Genomic DNA, 19,605 nt, shown 5'->3' with positions numbered 1-19,605 from the left:
TAAAAGGCTCTCGTGATTCTAGATGTCAGTCACCTCATCGTGAAGCATAACCACTGTATCATTGGAGCTGGCATTGATAGGGACTTGCTCCACAAAAGGATTATCACAATTTGATAACTAGGGGTCCGGCCATAACGAAATATCTTTCCCATCCCCAATAACCATTGTAAAACCAGATATAACTAGATCTTTTGCAACCAAATTTCTTCGGAACACATAACTTGTCCCACGTCTTCCACCTAATTCTTTTTTTCTCCTTATCTTTTGTTCCCCACCAAAACGACTTCATCATCTTCTCCAAGTTGGAACACAGGAGCTCCGGGAGAAGGATAAACTCATAGTATAAAAAGGTAAAGCCTGAAGGAAAGACTTAATGAGCAACTTCTTGCCCACTCTAGATAGGAAGTGAGACTTCCAACTGTTTGTGAGTTTAGAAACTATATCTTATAGTTAAGAAAAAACCTTAGCTTTCTTCCATCCAATTAATGAAGGAGGACCTATATATTTTCTAGGAATATCCATCAGAGACATTCCAATGAAGTTGCTTAAAAAAAGTAGGTTGTGTTAGAGCCGTTCTTGCTGAAGGAGATAAAGGATTTTGAGAAATTAACTTTCTGTCCCAAAGCTGCTTCATAATTGGAGAGAGAGTTTTTAATAGTTGCACACTCAGAGGAGTTGTATATGAAGAAGAAATACCTTCCATATGCAAAAAAATAAATGAATGATACTAGGAGATGAAGTAGTAATACGACACCCATGGATCAAACCCTTATCTTCCAAGTCATAAAGAGCCACAGAAAGGCCCTTAGCACAAATTGGATTTAAATAAGGGGAGATAAGATCTCACTGTTTGAGACCCCTCTTAGGAATAATAGCTCCAATCTTGTGATGCCCATTAATAATATGGTACCTTGGACTATGCACGCACTGAAGGACAAAATCAATCCACTTATAAGAAAAACATAATTTGCACATAATTTGTTTAAGAAAGTCTCACTCAACTTGGTCATAAGCTTTAGCCATATCCAATTTAAGCGAAAGCAAAGCCAATTTTATCTTATTAATGTAATGATTGACCTCCGTGTGACCAGAGGTCACGGGTTCGAGTCTTAGGAGCGGCCTCTTGCCAATTAAATTGGCAAGGGAAGGCTTGCCCCCAATACACCCTTGTGGTGGGACCCCTCCCCGGACCCTCGCTCAGCGGGGACGCGTAATGCGACCGGGCCGCCCTTTTTAATGTAATGATTGACCTCAAAAACCAAAATCACATAATTGGAGATAAACTGGCCCAGAATAAAAGCACTCTGGGATGGAGAGATAATTAAATCAAGAACTCGCTTCAACTAGTTAGCTATCGATTTGGATAAAATTTTGTAAATAACATTACACAAAGCAATAAGGCGAAGATCAGTAACTGATTCAAGCTTTGTTTTTTTAATGAATAAGAATCAAATTCATGTCATGAATAACATCACGCAGAACACTCGAATTCAATCACTCTAAACAGGAAAAAGTTACATGAGTTCCCACAACATCCCAATATTTTTTTGTAGAAGCACAGATTGAAGCCATCAAGGCAAGAACTCTTGTCAGGGTGCATAATAAAAACAACATGTTTAATCTCTTCCACCACAAAAGAGCTTATCATCTCATCATTAATACCCTATGATTTTTTTTTGTTTTTCCACATCAACTATACTAACTGCATTAGAACCATTAGTTGTGAAAAGGGAAGTAAAATAATGAGAAAGATGAGTATCGAGACTAGTGGACCAATCATGCCAATTTCCATCTCCATCTCCCAGCTTGTGACAAAGGTTTTTTTTTGCACCTATTGGTTATCGAAGCATGAACGAATTTTGAATTAACGTCCCATTCACTCAACCAAAGTTGTTTTCATCGTTGGTGCCAAAAGACTTTTTGTTGAAGAAAGATTGTATCTAATTTATCACACGCTTCTAAAAACTCCTCTTGAGAATTAGGACCAGCTCTGCGTTTTAGCAACCTCATTGTTTCTCCACATTTTGCAATTTCAGTATGAAATTATTACAAACTTCCTCTCTCCAATGAAATAGGTCTTCCTCGCAAGCTTGCTGCCGCACCAAGAGGTTAGGTGATGAAGCATTATTCCAAGACGAAATAACATTATCACGACATCCCTCCTCATGAAGCCATGAATTTTCAAAGCGAAACCTTTGTTACCATTCACACAACACTGCTTGATAGATAAGAATAATGTTACATGATCAGAAGCATGCATATCTTCAATGTAAACTTTTAGAGAAACCATAAAAACCGGTTAATCGATACTTTGACAAATCTTGAATAACAACTACAGTATCAATGAAATTCGAGAAGATGCACAAAATTTATGTACTTTCGAAGAAGGGCCAAACCCTCACCAGTATTAACAGAATCAATGTAAAAAAGACCATCATAGCAAAACTTTCGTTTTATTACTTCAATTTTACTACAGTTACATTTAACTTTTATCAAATAAAAATTGACGCCTGAACTTATATATAAAATCCATCAACATCTGAACTATTTGGGGGTTGCCCATCCCGACGGTTCCAGCTTAGGATACTCATTATAATGGACGGGTCTAGCAACTAGAGCCCACCTAACACAAGTTTTTTTGATCTACTATTAAAGCATCCTTAGGTGAGTTACCTCCTACCTCCATAAAATCACATTCTATTGGCCCATTTGCCTTAAAGCCCACAGTCTGCTCCACTTCATCATGACATCTTCTTTTCACCTTAACAACAACAAGCCCATTAGTGGTTGCATTAGGTCTTACTGTATCTGCTTTGTTGTTATCAGCAATAGATTTTATCCATTTATTAAACAGAACCAGCTCCATAAGCACTAGTTTGGGAGGGAGTTAATAGAGATAAATGAGAGTAATGAAGATTAAATATCACATTAATCTTGTTTGAGAGTTATTTTTGGAGAGTAAATGAAAGTTAATGGAAGTTAAATGTTTAGTTCATTTAACCTCCAAATCGGAGGGTTAATGAGAGTAATGCAAAGTTCATTAAATTTTTTTTTTATCTCTGCAGAATAAATTTAACCTTCCATCCCCTGTATATTTGAACTCCTAAATGAAGTTAAACTTTTAACTCTCATTTAAATTCTATAAACTCCGAAACAAGGTTAATTTTTAACTTTTATTTCCATCACTTCCCTTTCATTTCCATTACATCCATTAACTCTCACCCTATTAACCTCTAAACTCCTAAACAAAGGCTAAATCTTGGGTTTCTTAATGCCAACATCGACTTCCGCAATTTGTGGCTTGTTTGGGTTGACACTCACATCAGTAACCCTAGATGATTGCGCAACAACCACCATTGGTGGGCGCATCAAGCATAAATTTTGATTGCGGTGAATCCATGTTCCGACGCGACTCAACCCTCATCTAAACCCCGCACGCCATTATCACACTCTTAGGATTAGTCAGTTCAAAAACCTATATGCAATATTTATCCACACGACCAATTCTATTGCAATAGAACCAAAAGGTCGAAACATGCTCATATTAAAAATTTATCAAACAAATATTCTCCCCCGGCCTTCCTGATCTTCATCTTCCGGTTTAAAGGTTTAACGACATCAAGAGAGACCCGAATACGTATATATGTACGTCTGAACACAGAGAATTATTGGAATCGAATTCCATAAAAATATCTAGATAATTCCCCACAATAATGCATACCTTCTCTGACATGAATCCAATAGGAAGGTAAAAGTTACCCAAAACTCAGTTTCATCGAGGAAAACTATATCAGGAGCTTGGTCTCCTTCCAAGCTAAGAAGAATCAGTAAATGCTGCTTAAAGGTCCACAGATCGCCCTTTACAACCCACCCCCTTTCCAATGGGTGAAAGAAATAAAAATGAAAGAGATTCAACCTTACCTCTTTAATAAACATGCCATTCGAACCTCCAAAGCTCTGCAAAAGTGTTCTTTATGATTGGAACTCTAAAATTCTTATCAATAAGCAAACATTCGGTCAAATTCCAAGCAGGTGGGTATCATTGGCGCCCTGTTTGGTAAAGAGCGTTTTGGGATAAAAAGAGCGGTTTTGACCAACTTTAAAGGTTTGACTACTCCGCTAATTGGAATGTTTGGTGGAGAGAGGTTTGGGATGAAAACGCTAAGAGCTTTTTCAATTAGCGTTTTGCAATATTAAAATTAATGGACTTCTTTAACCTTAATAGATAGACTCCCTCTTCTCCTGCGCCAAAAATAATGCCCTTATTCGTCTTTTTGCACAAACCGCTATTATCAATCAACTAATTTTTACCAAACAGGTATACACAAACAGCTAATCAAATCAGCTAATGTAATCAGCTAACAGCTAATGTAATAAGCTAACAGCTAATTCCCAAACAGGACCATTGTCTAATCACATCTTCTACCTATATAACTAACCCACATTCATTTTGCACGGCCAAAGTCACACTCAAATCAAACGCAGATTCCAAAATCATTATTGCAAACTAAATCTCAACAAAGAAGAACAACCAAAGAAGAAAGGCAGTCGCCGCTCGTGAAAAGCGAGACAAAAATGCACCACTCGTCAAAAGTAAGATTTATTAAGTTTTAATTTGTTCTTTAAGAAGCATAATATTACAATAACTCAATTAAATAAATAGTAAATTTACACGTTTTTGAAGGGGTTAAACCCAAAAGGGGCATTTAACTGAATTATTTTCAATTTGGTAATGATTGAGAAATAATTCCTTTAGAGAGACTATTTTTAACTTTATGGTTAAAAAGAGTCCCGTTACTGCGACTTACACCGATAGGTTGGGAAATAATTCCCTTAAAATGTCTCTTTTTAGAATTGAGAATCAAATTAATAAAATATATAAAATAAATTCAAAATAAATAGGTCATTTTAGAAACTTCAATGGATCATTTATTTAAAGAATTAATAGATTATTTTGGTTAATAAGAAATTCATTCGATCGATTACAAAGGTACCATATAGCAAGTGGGTTACTAAACCCAGCCCCATATTCACACTTCCAGCCCCGAAAAAAGACCTAACCGCCCTTTGAACAAAAACTGAAAATTTGAATCCATCCCAAACTCTCTCAAAGTCATTTTCATCCGAATCAAAGACAACACGTTTGATGGAAGACAATCCGTTATCACGAGAATAGACGGGAGTGATGCTACGTCCGAATTCGAGGTATTTTTCCGATTTAACTTCCTTGCATTTCTGTAATTTGAATTGGAAAAAAAAAATCTGGTTCGGCACTCGGGCGTGTGAGCATCACGCCCCCACCTCATGGTGGGGCGTATGAGTATCACGTCCCACCATGTGGTGGGGCGTGATAGCCACACGCCTCACCATGAGGTGGGGCATGATGCTCATACGCCCCACCATGAGGTGGGGCGTGATGCTCACACGCTCGAGCATATTTATGGATGTTTTTCGGATTTAGACACCGAAACGCTGTAGAAATGTCACGTTTTGGAATGTAATGTTCGTTATTTATCATTTACAGGAGGTTTCGTGGGAAGAATTTGACGGAAACGGCATAGATTACAGCTCGCAGTTTTTTCCCAAACAAACATATCATGAAGCTGTTAACTGGGCAAAACAGACGGCAATTGGGATCGGGTTTGAGTTAACCACATTGTCGCACAAGACGGGACGCAAGTCAAAGTGGATATTGGTTAAATGTGCTCGTGGTGTTAAGAATTATAAAAGGAAAAAGAATATGGATATGGATGTTATACTACGGAAGAATACAAAAACAAAGTACTGTGGTTGCAAATTCCAGATAAAGGTTATGGAAATCGCTGAATTGGGCGGTTGGGTGGTGAATGGGATTCCTAGAGATAGAGGACATCATTGTCATCAGTTGGCTGTATATCGTCAGGGCTACAGACAGATGAGCGGACTAATCCTAGCTTCCAAAAAACTTGTTCGTGAAATGAGTTCAGCTCAAGCTAAGCCTTGTGCTATTTTTGCTGCAATCAAAGAAAAACATCCGGAGGATTGCCCGACACAAAGACATATCTATAATTACAGGGAGAAAATCAGGACTGAGAGCTTTGAGGGTCGGGATGTAATCGGTCAGTTTTATCGGCTTGCTATAGATAAGGACTACATACATTGGATGCAAGCGGTGCCGGGCAGCAATGTCGTGACTCACTTATTTATGGCACATCCAACATCGATCACACTGTTTCGATCTTATTACTTGTTTGTTGGTATGGATTCAACATATAAAACAAACAAGTATAAGATGACATTCTTTGAAATCATTGGAATGTTGCCTTCAAACAAAAACTTCTTGATCGCCTATGCAATCATGAAGGATGAAACTGAGGGTAGTTATATGTGGGTGTTACAAAAATTGAAGCTTTTGCTCCAACCTGATGTGCATCCGACAGCCATTGTTACAGACCGGGAGTTAGGACTGATGCGGCCGGTTCGTGAGGTATTTCCTCATTCTCATCATTTATTGTGCACATGGCATATTAATAAAGATGTGGAGGATAGAGTTGGGAAGTTGAGTGGAATGAAGAAGTTTGGTGAAATTTTTAAGAATTCCAAATGGAAACGTATAATTGAAGCCCCGATAGAAGCCGAATATGAGGCGGCAGTGGTAGCCATGAAGAATACTACTGGCAACTGGCCTGGTGTGATTCAGTACGTGGAGACCACGTGGCTAGTGCATAAAGAGAAGTTTTGTCGAGCATGGACGAACAAGGTGTTGCACTTAGGAAACACCACAACCTGTCGAGTGGAGAGTTCACATGCACAGTTGAAACAGTGGTTGAATTCATCTACTGGTGCACTCGATACAGTGTGGGCGAAGGTGCACAAGGACATTGAGGCTCAGATCGAGGCGATCAAGTAAGACATTTATTCTATTATTTGCTTTAATCTTTTAAAATTTAATACATTAGTTTTGTAATCCTTCATTGTATATAATCAGATACTCACTCGGGGACTCGAGAAGAAGATCTGCGGTGAATCACTGTGGAGAACCTTTCGCGTATCTCGACTTACACGTTTCACATCACTACTTGGCTGTACTAAGTGATGAGCTCAAGCGTATGCACGGATTGAGTATGGATGTGGTAAGTGAATGCGGATGCGTGTTGCCCATGACTCATGGCATTCCGTGTGCATGTGAGCTTAAAACATATATTGACACAAATGAATCGGTCCGTGTTGACCGCATCCATCCTTTTTGGAGATCTCTTACGTTTGAAGGGTTGAGTGACATACCAGTTACTGCTTTAGTATATGCTGACGGGTCTGAGGATCACCGATTTTTTCAATCTCTTGTGGAAAAGGTTGAAAAATTAGATCCTTCAATGGTGCGTAGCATATCGATGATGATTCATGATCAGATAAACCCGGAACAAAGTGGCTTTAAAGAACCTGAGGTCAAAGACACTGTTAGGGGTAGACCAAAGGGAAATTCATCAACAAAACGAAATCCGAGTGCATGGGAGTACAATCAGTCACCACGAGGTCGAGCACGGTCCTCAGGTTCGAGGAGTAGTCGTAGTCGAAGCCGTTCCTCATCCTCATCTGTGCATGACAGCCAGATGCCGGGTATATTTGATTTCATTTATATATATGTTGAAGTTAAAGTAAATATATTTTTATTGATAAATTTCATATATTAATATTTTCAGTCGGATTTGATGCGGATATCGCCGGTTACCACCATTTACATCGGGTTCAAGGTCTCATCGTACCATGTATTACTGGATTCCATGATGTTGTAGCAGATGGTAACTGTGGATTTCGTGTTTTAGCCGATGCCATCATTTTTAACCAAGAGGAGTGGAAGCTGATGAGAGTTCTTATAGAGAATGAGATGCGGGCAAACCGTGATCTGTATGTGCCAGTGTACGGGAACAGATTTGATGCTGCCCTCACACGTATTAAATGGGCAGGAGCGGGTTGTGGTGAGTCCCACTGGATGGTGAGTCCGGATGACTTATTTGCTGCTGCATCTGTATTGAACGCAGTAATTTTCCTCTTTACTACACAACAATTAGGATGTTGCACTATACTGCCGATGCGTTCGGACGATGGAAGACCACCAGAGCGAGAGATTGTGATTTTTCATTTGGGGAGTTATCGTCACTACATACGCCTTTATTTACATTCTGCGTTTCCAGTGCCTCCCATTGCCACCCAATGGCGATTATTTTGTCATCAGAGTGTTCGTCACTTGGAGAATCTATACGCTGAAAGGAGAGAGGCTTGGACTAGATTATATTAGTTTTATATGTTGTGATTAATAATATTTATTAATTAACTTATATTATTTTTTGGTTTTAAGTACAATTCTGTAGTTACGGGTTTAACGGCCTATTTACGGGTTTAACGGACTATTTACGGGTTTAACGGACTATTTACGGGATAAAAAAGCTATTTTTTTACCAATCCGACACACGGGCGTGTGGCTATCACGCCTCACCGTGTGGTCGGACGTGATAGCCTCACGCCTCACCGCGTGGTCGGACGTGACAGCCACATGCCCGACCTCGCGGTGAGGCGTGATGCTATCACGTCCCACCACACGGTGAGGCGTGATATCTATACGCCCGACCGCGAGGTGAGGCGTGATGGCCACACACCCGCGTGTCGGATTGGCAAAAAAAAATAGAAATTCCCCTCCCAAAACCCATAAAAGGGCATTTTCGTCCTTTCACGGGACTAGGGGTGGGAATTTGGGGCTGAGTTTAACAACACCCTATAGCAAACTGCTTTAAGAAAAAGCTTAGTACGTGAAGGACATCAAAGGCTATTATGAGATTAACACATCTCACTACTTCAAGATTACTTAGATAAGTCAACTAATTTTAGAAATGTTTTATTAACCTTTAAACTTGTTTAAAATATTTTATTACCTTTTAAGTAGAATAATGAGATAGTTCGACAAGTTAAAACGTTTTTATGAGATTAACACATCTCACTATAAACAAGTTTAAGATAGTTATACGAACATTTTGAAAATTACAGGTAACTGTATTAAGAAGCAGGAAAAAGAAAAAAACTAATATCAATTCTAGTAAGCAAATAGTTGCAGGGCGGCAGGCCAAGGCCCATAGTAATGTGATATTGGGAATTCCATTTTTGATCCGTTTAGGTCCAACACTTACAAACGACGTCGTTTTGCGCGTTTGAACTGTCATGACACTTTTTATTTTAAGCCAACAACATCTTACCTCAGAACACTTCTTCTCTTGAATTTGCAGCGGTGGAAGGCAATGAGGCATCCCCTGAAACACTACCACTGTTTTCAGATAGCCACCGCGCGCCGCCACTTCTCCACCAAATATACTGCCAAAATCACCTCTACCTCCGCCACAGGTCGTAGTCTCTCCGTCGAAGTTACTCAACCTCTCCCTTACGACGTCCGCGGCTACCTACTCCCCCGCCATCATGTTGTCTGTACAGTTACTCAAATTCTCCTCCAGTCTCACCGGAAAACCTCCAAGCAATCTCGCTTCTCTACTCCTCCTCCTCGAATCGAACCAGATCCTTTCCTTTCCCTCGAAGACTATCTCTCCGAACTTCAACCCTCTCTCACTCCTGCTGAATCCTCTGAAATTCTCAAATCTTTAAACTCTCCTTCCTTGGCAATTAAATTCTTCTACTTTTGCCCCTCGTTTTCCCCAAATTTCCGCCATGATTCCTTCACCTACGCCCGCCTCATTCTCATTCTCTCCAACTCTTCCCTTCCTGATAAACTTGAGCTTGTACGAACGATAATTTCCGATATGGAAAAGAATGGGGTACGTGGCACTATATCCATTGTGAACATATTAATCGGGTTGTTTGGGGATAGCGAAGACTTGGAAAATTGTATGGCGCTGATACAGAAATGGGGCTTGAGAATGAATGGGTATACTTACAAGTGTTTGCTTCAAGCTTATTTGAGGTCACGTCACAGTGAAAAAGCGTTTAAGGTTTATATTGATATGAAGAGGAAGGGTTACAAGCTTGATATTTTTGCTTATAATATGCTCTTGGATGCTTTAGCCAAAGATAGCAAGGTTTGTCTCGTTGCTTTTCATTTCTGGGTTTTCTGATTTTGGCGAGTTTAATAATGTGCTTTAGCTGATATGTGCGAATGATACTTAACACTAGCATACATACAAAATGGTTAGTGCGTGCGTGTTCAGTGTTCTTATGGTTCTGGAGTAGATTCATATATAATTCGAAATTCCTACATGTATACTCGTTGCTCTCTTACACAGTCAAGTGGTGCGAATTATGTGGAACTGTTGTTTGATTATTGAATTATAGATAGGTTGTCTTTATGCCAAGTAGATTGGCGAATAAGAATGTCCATGATAGAGCGGCAAAGTTTTGCAAATTCCATCTCCAGCATCTTGCCAAATATTCACTTATATATTAATGTTATTTGATCAGTGTAAATCTGAGTCCTCAAGTAAAAACACTTTTCACTAGTGAATAGTTTCGATGAAAAAGCTGTTGGTTGGAGTTGTTAGGAGCTCCTTCTCCTTAAGTAAGGTCTTAGGTTTGAGTTCTGTGAATAAGAGAACTTGCTTAGCTTAACTCTAAAAGATGTATTCATATATTATAATCTTGAGTCACAATATCTTACCGCTTGCCAGTCCTTTCCAACTTGTTTCCAAAGTCTTGCGGATGGTAAAAACTAAAAATAAGTAAAGTTTTTCACTTTTAAACATTGTGAGTTGAAATTATAATATACATTGTTTTGAGTTATGGTAAGCAACTTGTGGCTTAAATTTATCCCACCTTTCTACCTTTTGATGGGGTTGGGATTCTTTGACATATTCAGATCAGAGAGGCCTCACAAGGCATTGCGAAGTTTCATTGTGTACTGCCAAATGATATATAAAAGTCACTGAAACAAGTGAGAACATTGAATTTGAGTAGTAGTTTTGGTGAAGATGCTCCCAAATATCTGGGGGATCTTTCTTGATAAGTTTTACTATACTTAAACAAGAATTTTCTTTCAAGTATGAAACTTCACTGGGAAATATTAGATGCATTGAAAACTCTGGATATTTTTTGTTGTTGCTTAGTTGAAACCCAATGCTATGCAACACTAAAGTAATAACGGTAAAGCACATAAATTAACGAAGTACTAAAGTAGGGTTATTGTATCTGTAGTTGATGAATGCAGTGTAGTAATTATTGTTTTTACTGCTCATGTCATCATCAGAGAGCCTGATTGTCTGATCTACAGCATTTTGACAGGTTGACCAGGTTTACAAGGTATTTGACGATATGAAAAAGAAACATTGTGAGCCTGATGAGTATACATACACAATTATGATTCGAATGACGGGAAAGAGTGGTAAAATTGATGAATCACTAGCATTATTTGAGAAAATGCTAGACAATGGCTGCTCTCCCAATATAATTGCTTATAATACTATGATGGAGGCACTCGCTAGCAGCCGGTTGGTAGACAAGACCATTTTCCTTTTCTCAAAAATGGTGGAAAGAGATTGCCGGCCCAATGAATTTACGTATAGTGTCATACTCACACTTCTGGCTGCAGAAGGGCAACTTCAGAAGCTAGATCAGGTTGTGGAATTATCAAAGAAGTATATGAATAGGTCTATATATGCATATCTCGTGAGTACTCTAAACAAATTGGGGCATGCAAGTGAAGCTCACAGATTGTTCTGCAACATGTGGAATTACCATGATAGAGGGGACAGGGATGCATGCTTGACAATGTTAGAGAGATTATGCAGTGCGGGAAAAACTGCAGAAGCTATCGATTTGTTGAGTAAAATTCACGAAAAAGGAATAAATGCAGAGACAAACATGTACAATATAGTATTATCTGCTCTTGGCAAGGTAAAGCAGATATCCCATCTTCATGATCTTTATGAGAAGATGAAACAATCTGGCCTTCCACCAGATGTAATCACGTACAATATTATGATTTCAAGCTTTGGAAGAGCGGGAAATGTTTTCGAAGCTATCAAAATATTTGAAGAACTTGAGAACAGTGATTGTAAACCTAATACCATCTCTTACAATTCCTTGATTAATTGCCTTGGTAAGAATGGTGATCTTGATGAAGCTCATATGAGGTTCAGGGAAATGCAAGAGAAAGGGTTGAATCCCGATGTTGTAACATACAGTACGCTCATAGAATGCTTCGGTAAAACAGAGAAAGTGGAAATGGCTCGCAGGTTGTTCGATGAGATGATAGCGGAAGGTTGCTACCCGAACATTGTGACATACAATATCTTACTGGACTGTCTGGAGAGGAATGGGAGAACTGCAGAGGCTGTGGAATTGTATGCAAAACTAAAGCAGCAAGGTTTAACTCCTGATTCAATAACATACTCTGTGCTTGAACGATTGCAAAGTGGTTCACATAGAAAAGTTAGAATGCGCCGGCAGAATCCAATCACGGGTTGGGTTGTTAGTCCTTTGAGGTGATGATGAAAAGGTTGTGGTAGTCTCAACTAAAGGGGAAGAAAGAGATAGTGACCATTTTGGTAGGTCATGAGCCATACACAAGCCTGGCACCCTGTTCTCAATTAAGAAGAAAGACTAGCTAGGGGAGAACTCTGAGTTAATTGGCTTCCCATTTTACAATCTGATTTCAAAAGTATTAGTTTTTAATTTTTAAAGTTATGCTCTTGTTCTTTCTTGTGTATATATTTTCGTGCTTGTTTTTGAACTCTAGAAAATCTAGTACTTTTTAAGATTACATGTATTTAGCCACGCAGAAGATGACAAAGGCAATTAGGTTTTAACATATCTTTACTGACTTTTTCGAAAATTCTACCCTTCAAAACTATCCTTTGGTTACCACATTTTGAACCTTCGGAGATAGATGTCGATGTTGTGTTTTAGGATTATTAATGTTCTTTTTTTTTATATATATAACATTTTATAGTATCAATGCTTTTTTGTTTATTAAATTTGCTCTTATTTATGGCAAGAGAGAGAGAGAGATGGGTATAAATGCCAATAATTCTAGGGATATTTAAGAAGAGAAATTTTGTCTAGTTTTAGGAGAGAAGTATGGATGATAATTTTTTTATTTTAATAGTCCAATCAATGTTTTATTTTTGATGGAAAACCTTAAACCCCGCTATTTGAGATATGATTAACTGATTATAGATTTAAATTGTAGCATTTTTAGAGGGTTAGTTTATATTTTTAAATCCTTTTAAAAGAATGACTAAATCTAACATATTTCAACATATAACTTTCAAATTTGTCATCGTTTTCTTTATAAACATAACTTTGTGTCTTTTCCCCGCTTTTTTTTTCTCGCGCGCTCTCTCTAAATAACAAAACAATCTACAGAACGATTACGAATACTACGATAATCAATCCAACCCACAGTTTATACAACAAGATTTTTTACAATCATCTAAGTTTTTTTATTGGTTTTTAGTTCCATTGAAAAGATTTAAAGCTTAGTCCATTCATCGTTAAGATCTAGCATTTTGTTTCTCTCTAACCCAATATATATTGTTTCTCTTTCCTTTTCTTGCTTTTCCTAGTCCTGCGAACCTCAAAAACAGTGGCATTGTCGTTTGAAAATGCATTTTGGTTGGAACATCAGTTTCATATTTTTTTTCCAACAGTGTCGATATCTATCGATTTCTGATCAATATCGACAGATATGATGATATTGCATCGTATCGATATTGGTCGATATATGTCGATATTGTATTTGATATTGACGTATATCGGCCGATGGTATAGTCTTTAATATCGATATCAAATACAATATCGACATATATCGACCGAATTTAATCTTCAATGTCGATATATGTCGATATTTGTCGATAACATTTACAATATCGACATATATCGACTGAAGTTCCAAATAATATATGTTGCCCATAAGATTCAAATTGATACCTGTAGTTTTTATATTAATAATAAAAAAAACAGCACATAAGAACAAAAACATAAACACATAAGAAAAAAAAACAACAAAAAAACAACACAAACAAAATACATAAACTAAAAAAAAAAAAAAGCTAGAAATATCCGAGACCCATAAGAACATCAGCATAGTTCTTTTAGGCTTTCTCCAACTGCATTTTCAGATTCTTCACCTCCTTCTTCATTCTTCTCTTTTCATCCTCGACTAAGTCAAGATAGTCAGTCATGGATTCACATACAAAAGACATGGTTTTTTTGTCATGCCTCTCATGAATCTAATGATTTCTTCCGTGTCACCATCACGGAAGGAATCTTGAAAGTCAAAAATGAGTTTTTCAAACTCGGAAAGATGAACATGTGGTGGAGGTGGTGAAGAAGGTGGCGCAAAAGATGATCCTCTCTCCATCTTAAACTTTAGAGGGTAAAATCAAAGTTACTAGAATGAAGAATTATGAACAGACACATCGTATATTTATAGGAGAAAACACCAAAATGTTCATAGGGAATCTCAATAGCCAACATTTAACTCTAATGATAATTGGTATTCGAAAAATTCATTCTCAAACCCATGAAATGTACATACAATACAAGAACCCAGCAAATGTACATACAATACAATAACCCATAAGTAAAATCAAGTTATTTACCCTCGTTTTCATCATTTCTTCTGAATCCGATTCGTTGTCCGATCTTCGCGTTCTAGCAATGTCTGATCTTTGCGTTGTCTGAGCTTCGCGTTCGCCAGAGGAAATCGTCGAATAAATCATCGGATTCGCGCAATGAAATATGTTAGAGAGCGGAGTATTAGAGAGCGTAGTGTAAATGACAAGGGAAAATGTGGAAGAATATTGAAATATGCTAGTTTTGATCGTTTATTTAAAAAGAGGTAAAAATGTAAACTAACCCCTTAAAAAGTGTCAGTTTAGTAATTCTCCCATTTAAATTCTCTGTTTTAGTATATATTATTGACAAAAAGGAGAGATTTTTCATATCCCCACTTTTGAAGAAAATATAAAATAAAATAAAAAGAATTTGGAAAGGATGAGAAATTTATCAATCTTCTAAGAAAGAAAAATAAAATAAGAAGAAAAGCAAGAGAGAGACTATGTTCAGTTTCTAATATTGAGTTTTATTTTTTTTTCTTTCTTTTCAGGTTATTGAACTTTGTTGATATGAACATTTATTTCTTCAATTCATCTCTTTAGACATTTTTCTAGAACTGCTTAAAAGGTTTAAGTTTTGATTTAATTGGTAGGTTGCTCCACCAATTTTAATTTTTTTCTTTTTTGTTTTCCAATCCAAGCATCCAGCAAATTTTATTATTATTAATTTTTTTCAATCCAAGTATCTCATGTACTCCCAGAAAAGCAATTCTTGTGTTCTATCAATAATTCAATGAGTCTTTCCGGGGGCTCTTTTTCATATATCACCTCAACATAGCCTCCATATCCTCTTTCCTTCATTATTTAACATGTTGGGCTTTTTGTATGGCTGAGGTAGCTGCTCCCATTTCCTTGGCATGTCTACTAATCTTTAACCTCCTCAAGGTAATAGGTTGTTCCATCGTTCTTCAAGCAGGGCCGGCCCTGGGCATAGGCTTGGGGTGCGGCCGCCCAGGACCAAGGTTAAAAAGGGTCCAAAATTTTTAATTTTATTGAATATATACTATTTTTTTTGTTATAATATCCCTTATGTCTAAAAATTGATCAAATAATATGATACTTTAGGTCTAAAATTGGTCCAAACATCTATTTTTAGATTTTTTAGTATAATTTTTTTTATTAAGGCTCTATTATCTCTTATTTCGTCTGGGACCCCTAAAATGTCAGGACCGGCCCTGTCTCCAAGATTTATGTAGAATGATAGTTGGTTGTTGGGGGATAGCTTTCATGTTCTCTTGAAACGGTTTCTATAACACCTGATCCTATAAAATGTAGATATTGTCCGCTTTGTTCTAAATTCAACACCTTGAGTCTTATCATTTTAAACCACGTTTGTATGTATTATATTCCCACCTTACTAATAAGTTTCACTCCCTTTCTATTTTCGATGTAGGATTCAATTCATTTATGCCCTTATCGTCATTCTGTAGAACACTCATTGTTCAGTTCCTGATGTAATATGATTGGATCCTCCTCTCTTACTTTCACTAATGAATTAACATTTGTTCTTGAGGACTACTTTTGGAAATATTGGAGATTAAAGGGTTAAACATCTAAATGGGATTAGTTGGAAAATAATTCCCCAAATTTAGGAAGGGGTAACAAATATTTCTCTATAAGGAGCTGTTTTTTTATCCAGGATTAAAAATAGCTCCACAAAAAATATTACACTTTTTTATATATATGAAAATAGTAGTATATTAAATAAATTAAAAAATATTTATGTATATATATTTTTGGGTAAAATACAAAAATAATGCTTGTGGTTTGTCTTATTTACAAACAGAGGTTTGTGGTTTAAAAATTTACAAATAAAGGTGTGTGATATGATTTAATTTACAAAATAAGATATTTCAGATTACGGCCCTGTTTGGTAAAGAATGTTTTGGGATAAAAAGAGCGGTTTTGACCAACTTTAGAGGTTTGACCACTGAAACCGCTAATTGAAGTGTTTGGTGGAGAGAGGTTTGGGAGAGAGTTTTGGGATGAAAACGCTAATTTAGAAAAAGCTCTTAAAATGAGCTTTTTCAATTAGCGTTTTACAATATTAAAATTAATGGACTTCTTTAACCCTAATAAATAGACTCCTTCTCCTGCGCCAAAATTAATGTCCTTATTCGTCTTTTTGCATAAACCGCTATTGGCCCTGTTTGGTAAAGAGCGTTTTGGGATAAAAAGAGCGGTTTTGACCAACTTTAGAGGTTTGACCACTGAAACCGCTAATTGGAGTGTTTGGTGGAGAGAGGTTTGGGAGAGAGTTTTGGGATGAAAACGCTAATTTAGAAAAAGCTCTTAAAAGGAGATTTTTCAATTAGCGTTTTGCAATATTAAAATTAATGGACTTCTTTAACCCTAATAAATAGACTCCATCTTCTCATGCGCCAAATTAATGCCCTTATTCGTCTTTTTGCACAAACCGCTATTATCAATCAGCTAATTTTTACCAAACAGGTCTACACAAACAACTAGTCAAATCAGCTAATGTAATCAGCTAACAGCTAACAGCTAATGTAATCAGGTAACAGCTAACAGCTAATGTAATCAGGTAACAGCTAACAGCTAATTCCCAAACATGGCCATTATCAATCAGCTAATTTTTACCAAACAGGTCTATACAAACAGTTAGTCAAATCAGCTAATGTAATCAGCTAACAACTAACAGTTAATGTAATCAGCTAACAGCTAACAGCTAATTCCCAAACAGGGCCTACATTATTATATTCTGATGCAATCAACAACATTTTTATTTCATTTTTTAAATTATATTTACATATTAACAAAACACATAACCAAAAATTAAACTGCAGTTGTGTAAAATGAACTTCAATATTAATTTCAATTCATAGACCGTGAAATTAATAAAAAACGTGAAATTTCTACCATATAATTTATGGTTTAGATTTAGGGAGCTGGTTTTTGGAGGGGGGGGACCGTGTTTTCTCGATATGTAAGAACAATTTTTTTCAAGATGACAATGTCATTGGTTGTAATAAGAACTTAACAGTGTAATCTGAAATACCTTATTTTGTAAATTAAATCATATCACAGACCTATATTTGTAAACTTTTAAACTGCATGTCCCTGTTTACAAATTAGGCAAACCACAAGCATTATTTTTGTACTTTTCCCTATTTTTTTATTATAAGTATATTAAAAGATTAGAAATTTGTTTTTTATTTTAATAAATTAATATGAATAGTGATTGAATATATATTTAGTCCCTGCATTTTTATATAATATTAATAACACTTTTAGACAGTTTGACAAAAAAAAATTGTGATAAACTTATATGTAGTAGAATTAGTTTTTATCATTTTAACATAATTTTCGTTAGTAATGATGAGGAGGACAGCAAACCTATTTCTAGCTTTGGAGCTAGTGTCTGGTCTAACACGTTATTAAATATTTAATTGCAAGAAGACAGTTTGATAAATTATTTTTCAAATTGACCAAACTTATCAATGTTAGAGATAAAATCGCTCTTAACGGCCAAAGTTAGGAATAAAATTACATCATTTTTAGACATTAGGGTAAAATTGCTTCTTACTATAACATTTGGAGTATTTTTTACATGAAATAATAATAATAATAAAACAGTTATTCTATTTGAGTTTAGGTTAGATATAAATACAGTTAATAGTAGAACGGTTTTCCCACATAATTCTCCACTTCTTTCTCATTCACTCACATAGTTGAGAATAGCAGTTACTTTCTTTTACTTCTACTATATATTAACTGTACGCAGACAGCTATCTTCTTCTCTATTTCACCAGGCAGGTATCTATCCATCTCTCTTTTTCTATCATTGTTCATCCTATTTGTCTTTTCTCTAATTTTCTCACATGTTCTTCAGATTCTCCGTCAATGGCATCCAGTTTCCAGCCGGACTACTTAACTACCGAACACGACCTTCTCAATTACTTCCATGATCACAACTTCAACTTCAACTTCAACTTGAACACATTGTTTGAATTTGAAGAATCCTTGTTTTCACAAGAATTCGACTCCAGTAAACGCCATAAGATCACATACTCCGACTTCAATTCGGGAATTCCATCTCACCCTAAAATTGAAGTTTCAGCAAAAGTGAGCCGTGATAATAATGAGATGATGACGAAGAAACAAAGTAGAGGAAGCTTGTCTGCTCAGAGCATAGCAGCAAGAGAAAGGAGAAGGAAGATAACTGAAAAAACACAGGAGCTCGGAAAACTTATTCCCGGAGGGAATAAGATGAACACTGCTCAAATGCTTACTTCTGCTTTTGATTATGTCAAGTTCTTGCAGGCTCAGCTTCTTCGGTTTTGGGACACGAATATTGAAGTGAAAAATATGGTTGCTTCTCCCAGAGTTGAGGAGATTTTGTATTCTCAGAAGAAATGTTTGGTTCCTACTGAGTTACTTCTCACCATAGCTAAAGATAAGGCCATTCAATCGAATGCTTTTATAGTTGATCAGATTCATATGTTGCTCGGAACCGATTGCTATCCTCAAACTCGTTCTTCCTTTTAATTTCTTGTATTGTTAGTCTCGTTCTCCTAATTCTAGGTAATTAGTAGAATCTAATCATTTATTTGTTGCTGCTAATTTACTGATTAATATCTTAATGTAATTATTAGTAGTTTCTTATTTCAAGAAATGGATTCTAACTGTTCTGTTTTCTTGGTATAGAATATGTGCTTGATTACTTTTCTATAGGGAGTTTTGGATTTTTTTAAGATTGACAATATTGAAAAACAAATACACATTTATGGTGTTTTTTGATTTTATTTATCCTGAATAATCAATTATAATATAGATTATAATTATTTATTTAAGTTGAGATTAAATGAATATAATAATATGAAAATATTAATTATATTTTTATTATAATAGTAATTATCCTATTTATGAAGCATCAACTCTTCCGGAGTCGGAGCAGACTCAACACGGAACACAGCCATATCCCACCGTGTCCATATCGTGTCCAATTTTTTAAAAAGTGTGCATGACCAAAATACCTTTTGAGTTTCAGCGGATC

General features: G+C 36.4%; 1 protein-coding gene across 1 annotated transcript; it reads left to right on the top strand.

Moving 5' to 3' along the window:
* The first annotated feature begins 9,242 nt into the window (after positions 1-9,242).
* LOC136224218 (pentatricopeptide repeat-containing protein At1g51965, mitochondrial) lies at positions 9,243-12,921 on the top strand. The gene is made up of 2 exons (XM_066012488.1): positions 9,243-10,055; positions 11,251-12,921. The coding sequence occupies exons 1-2, from the start codon at positions 9,267-9,269 to the stop codon at positions 12,454-12,456; spliced, it is 1,995 nt and encodes a 664-aa protein (XP_065868560.1). The 5' UTR covers positions 9,243-9,266; the 3' UTR covers positions 12,457-12,921.
* Positions 12,922-19,605: the final 6,684 nt, after the last annotated feature.

The sequence above is a fragment of the Euphorbia lathyris genome, chromosome 3, assembly GCF_963576675.1.
Source record: "Euphorbia lathyris chromosome 3, ddEupLath1.1, whole genome shotgun sequence".
Taxonomy (NCBI): domain Eukaryota; kingdom Viridiplantae; phylum Streptophyta; class Magnoliopsida; order Malpighiales; family Euphorbiaceae; genus Euphorbia; species Euphorbia lathyris.
This window is presented reverse-complemented; position numbering and strand designations above follow the sequence as displayed.

Coding starts and splice junctions, on each gene's coding strand:
- LOC136224218 (XM_066012488.1), top strand. CDS start 9,267: ATGAGGCATCCCCTGAAACACTACCACTGTTTTCAGATAGCCACCGCG. Junction 10,056..11,250: donor CTTTAGCCAAAGATAGCAAG/GTTTGTCTCGTT, acceptor GCATTTTGACAG/GTTGACCAGGTTTACAAGGT.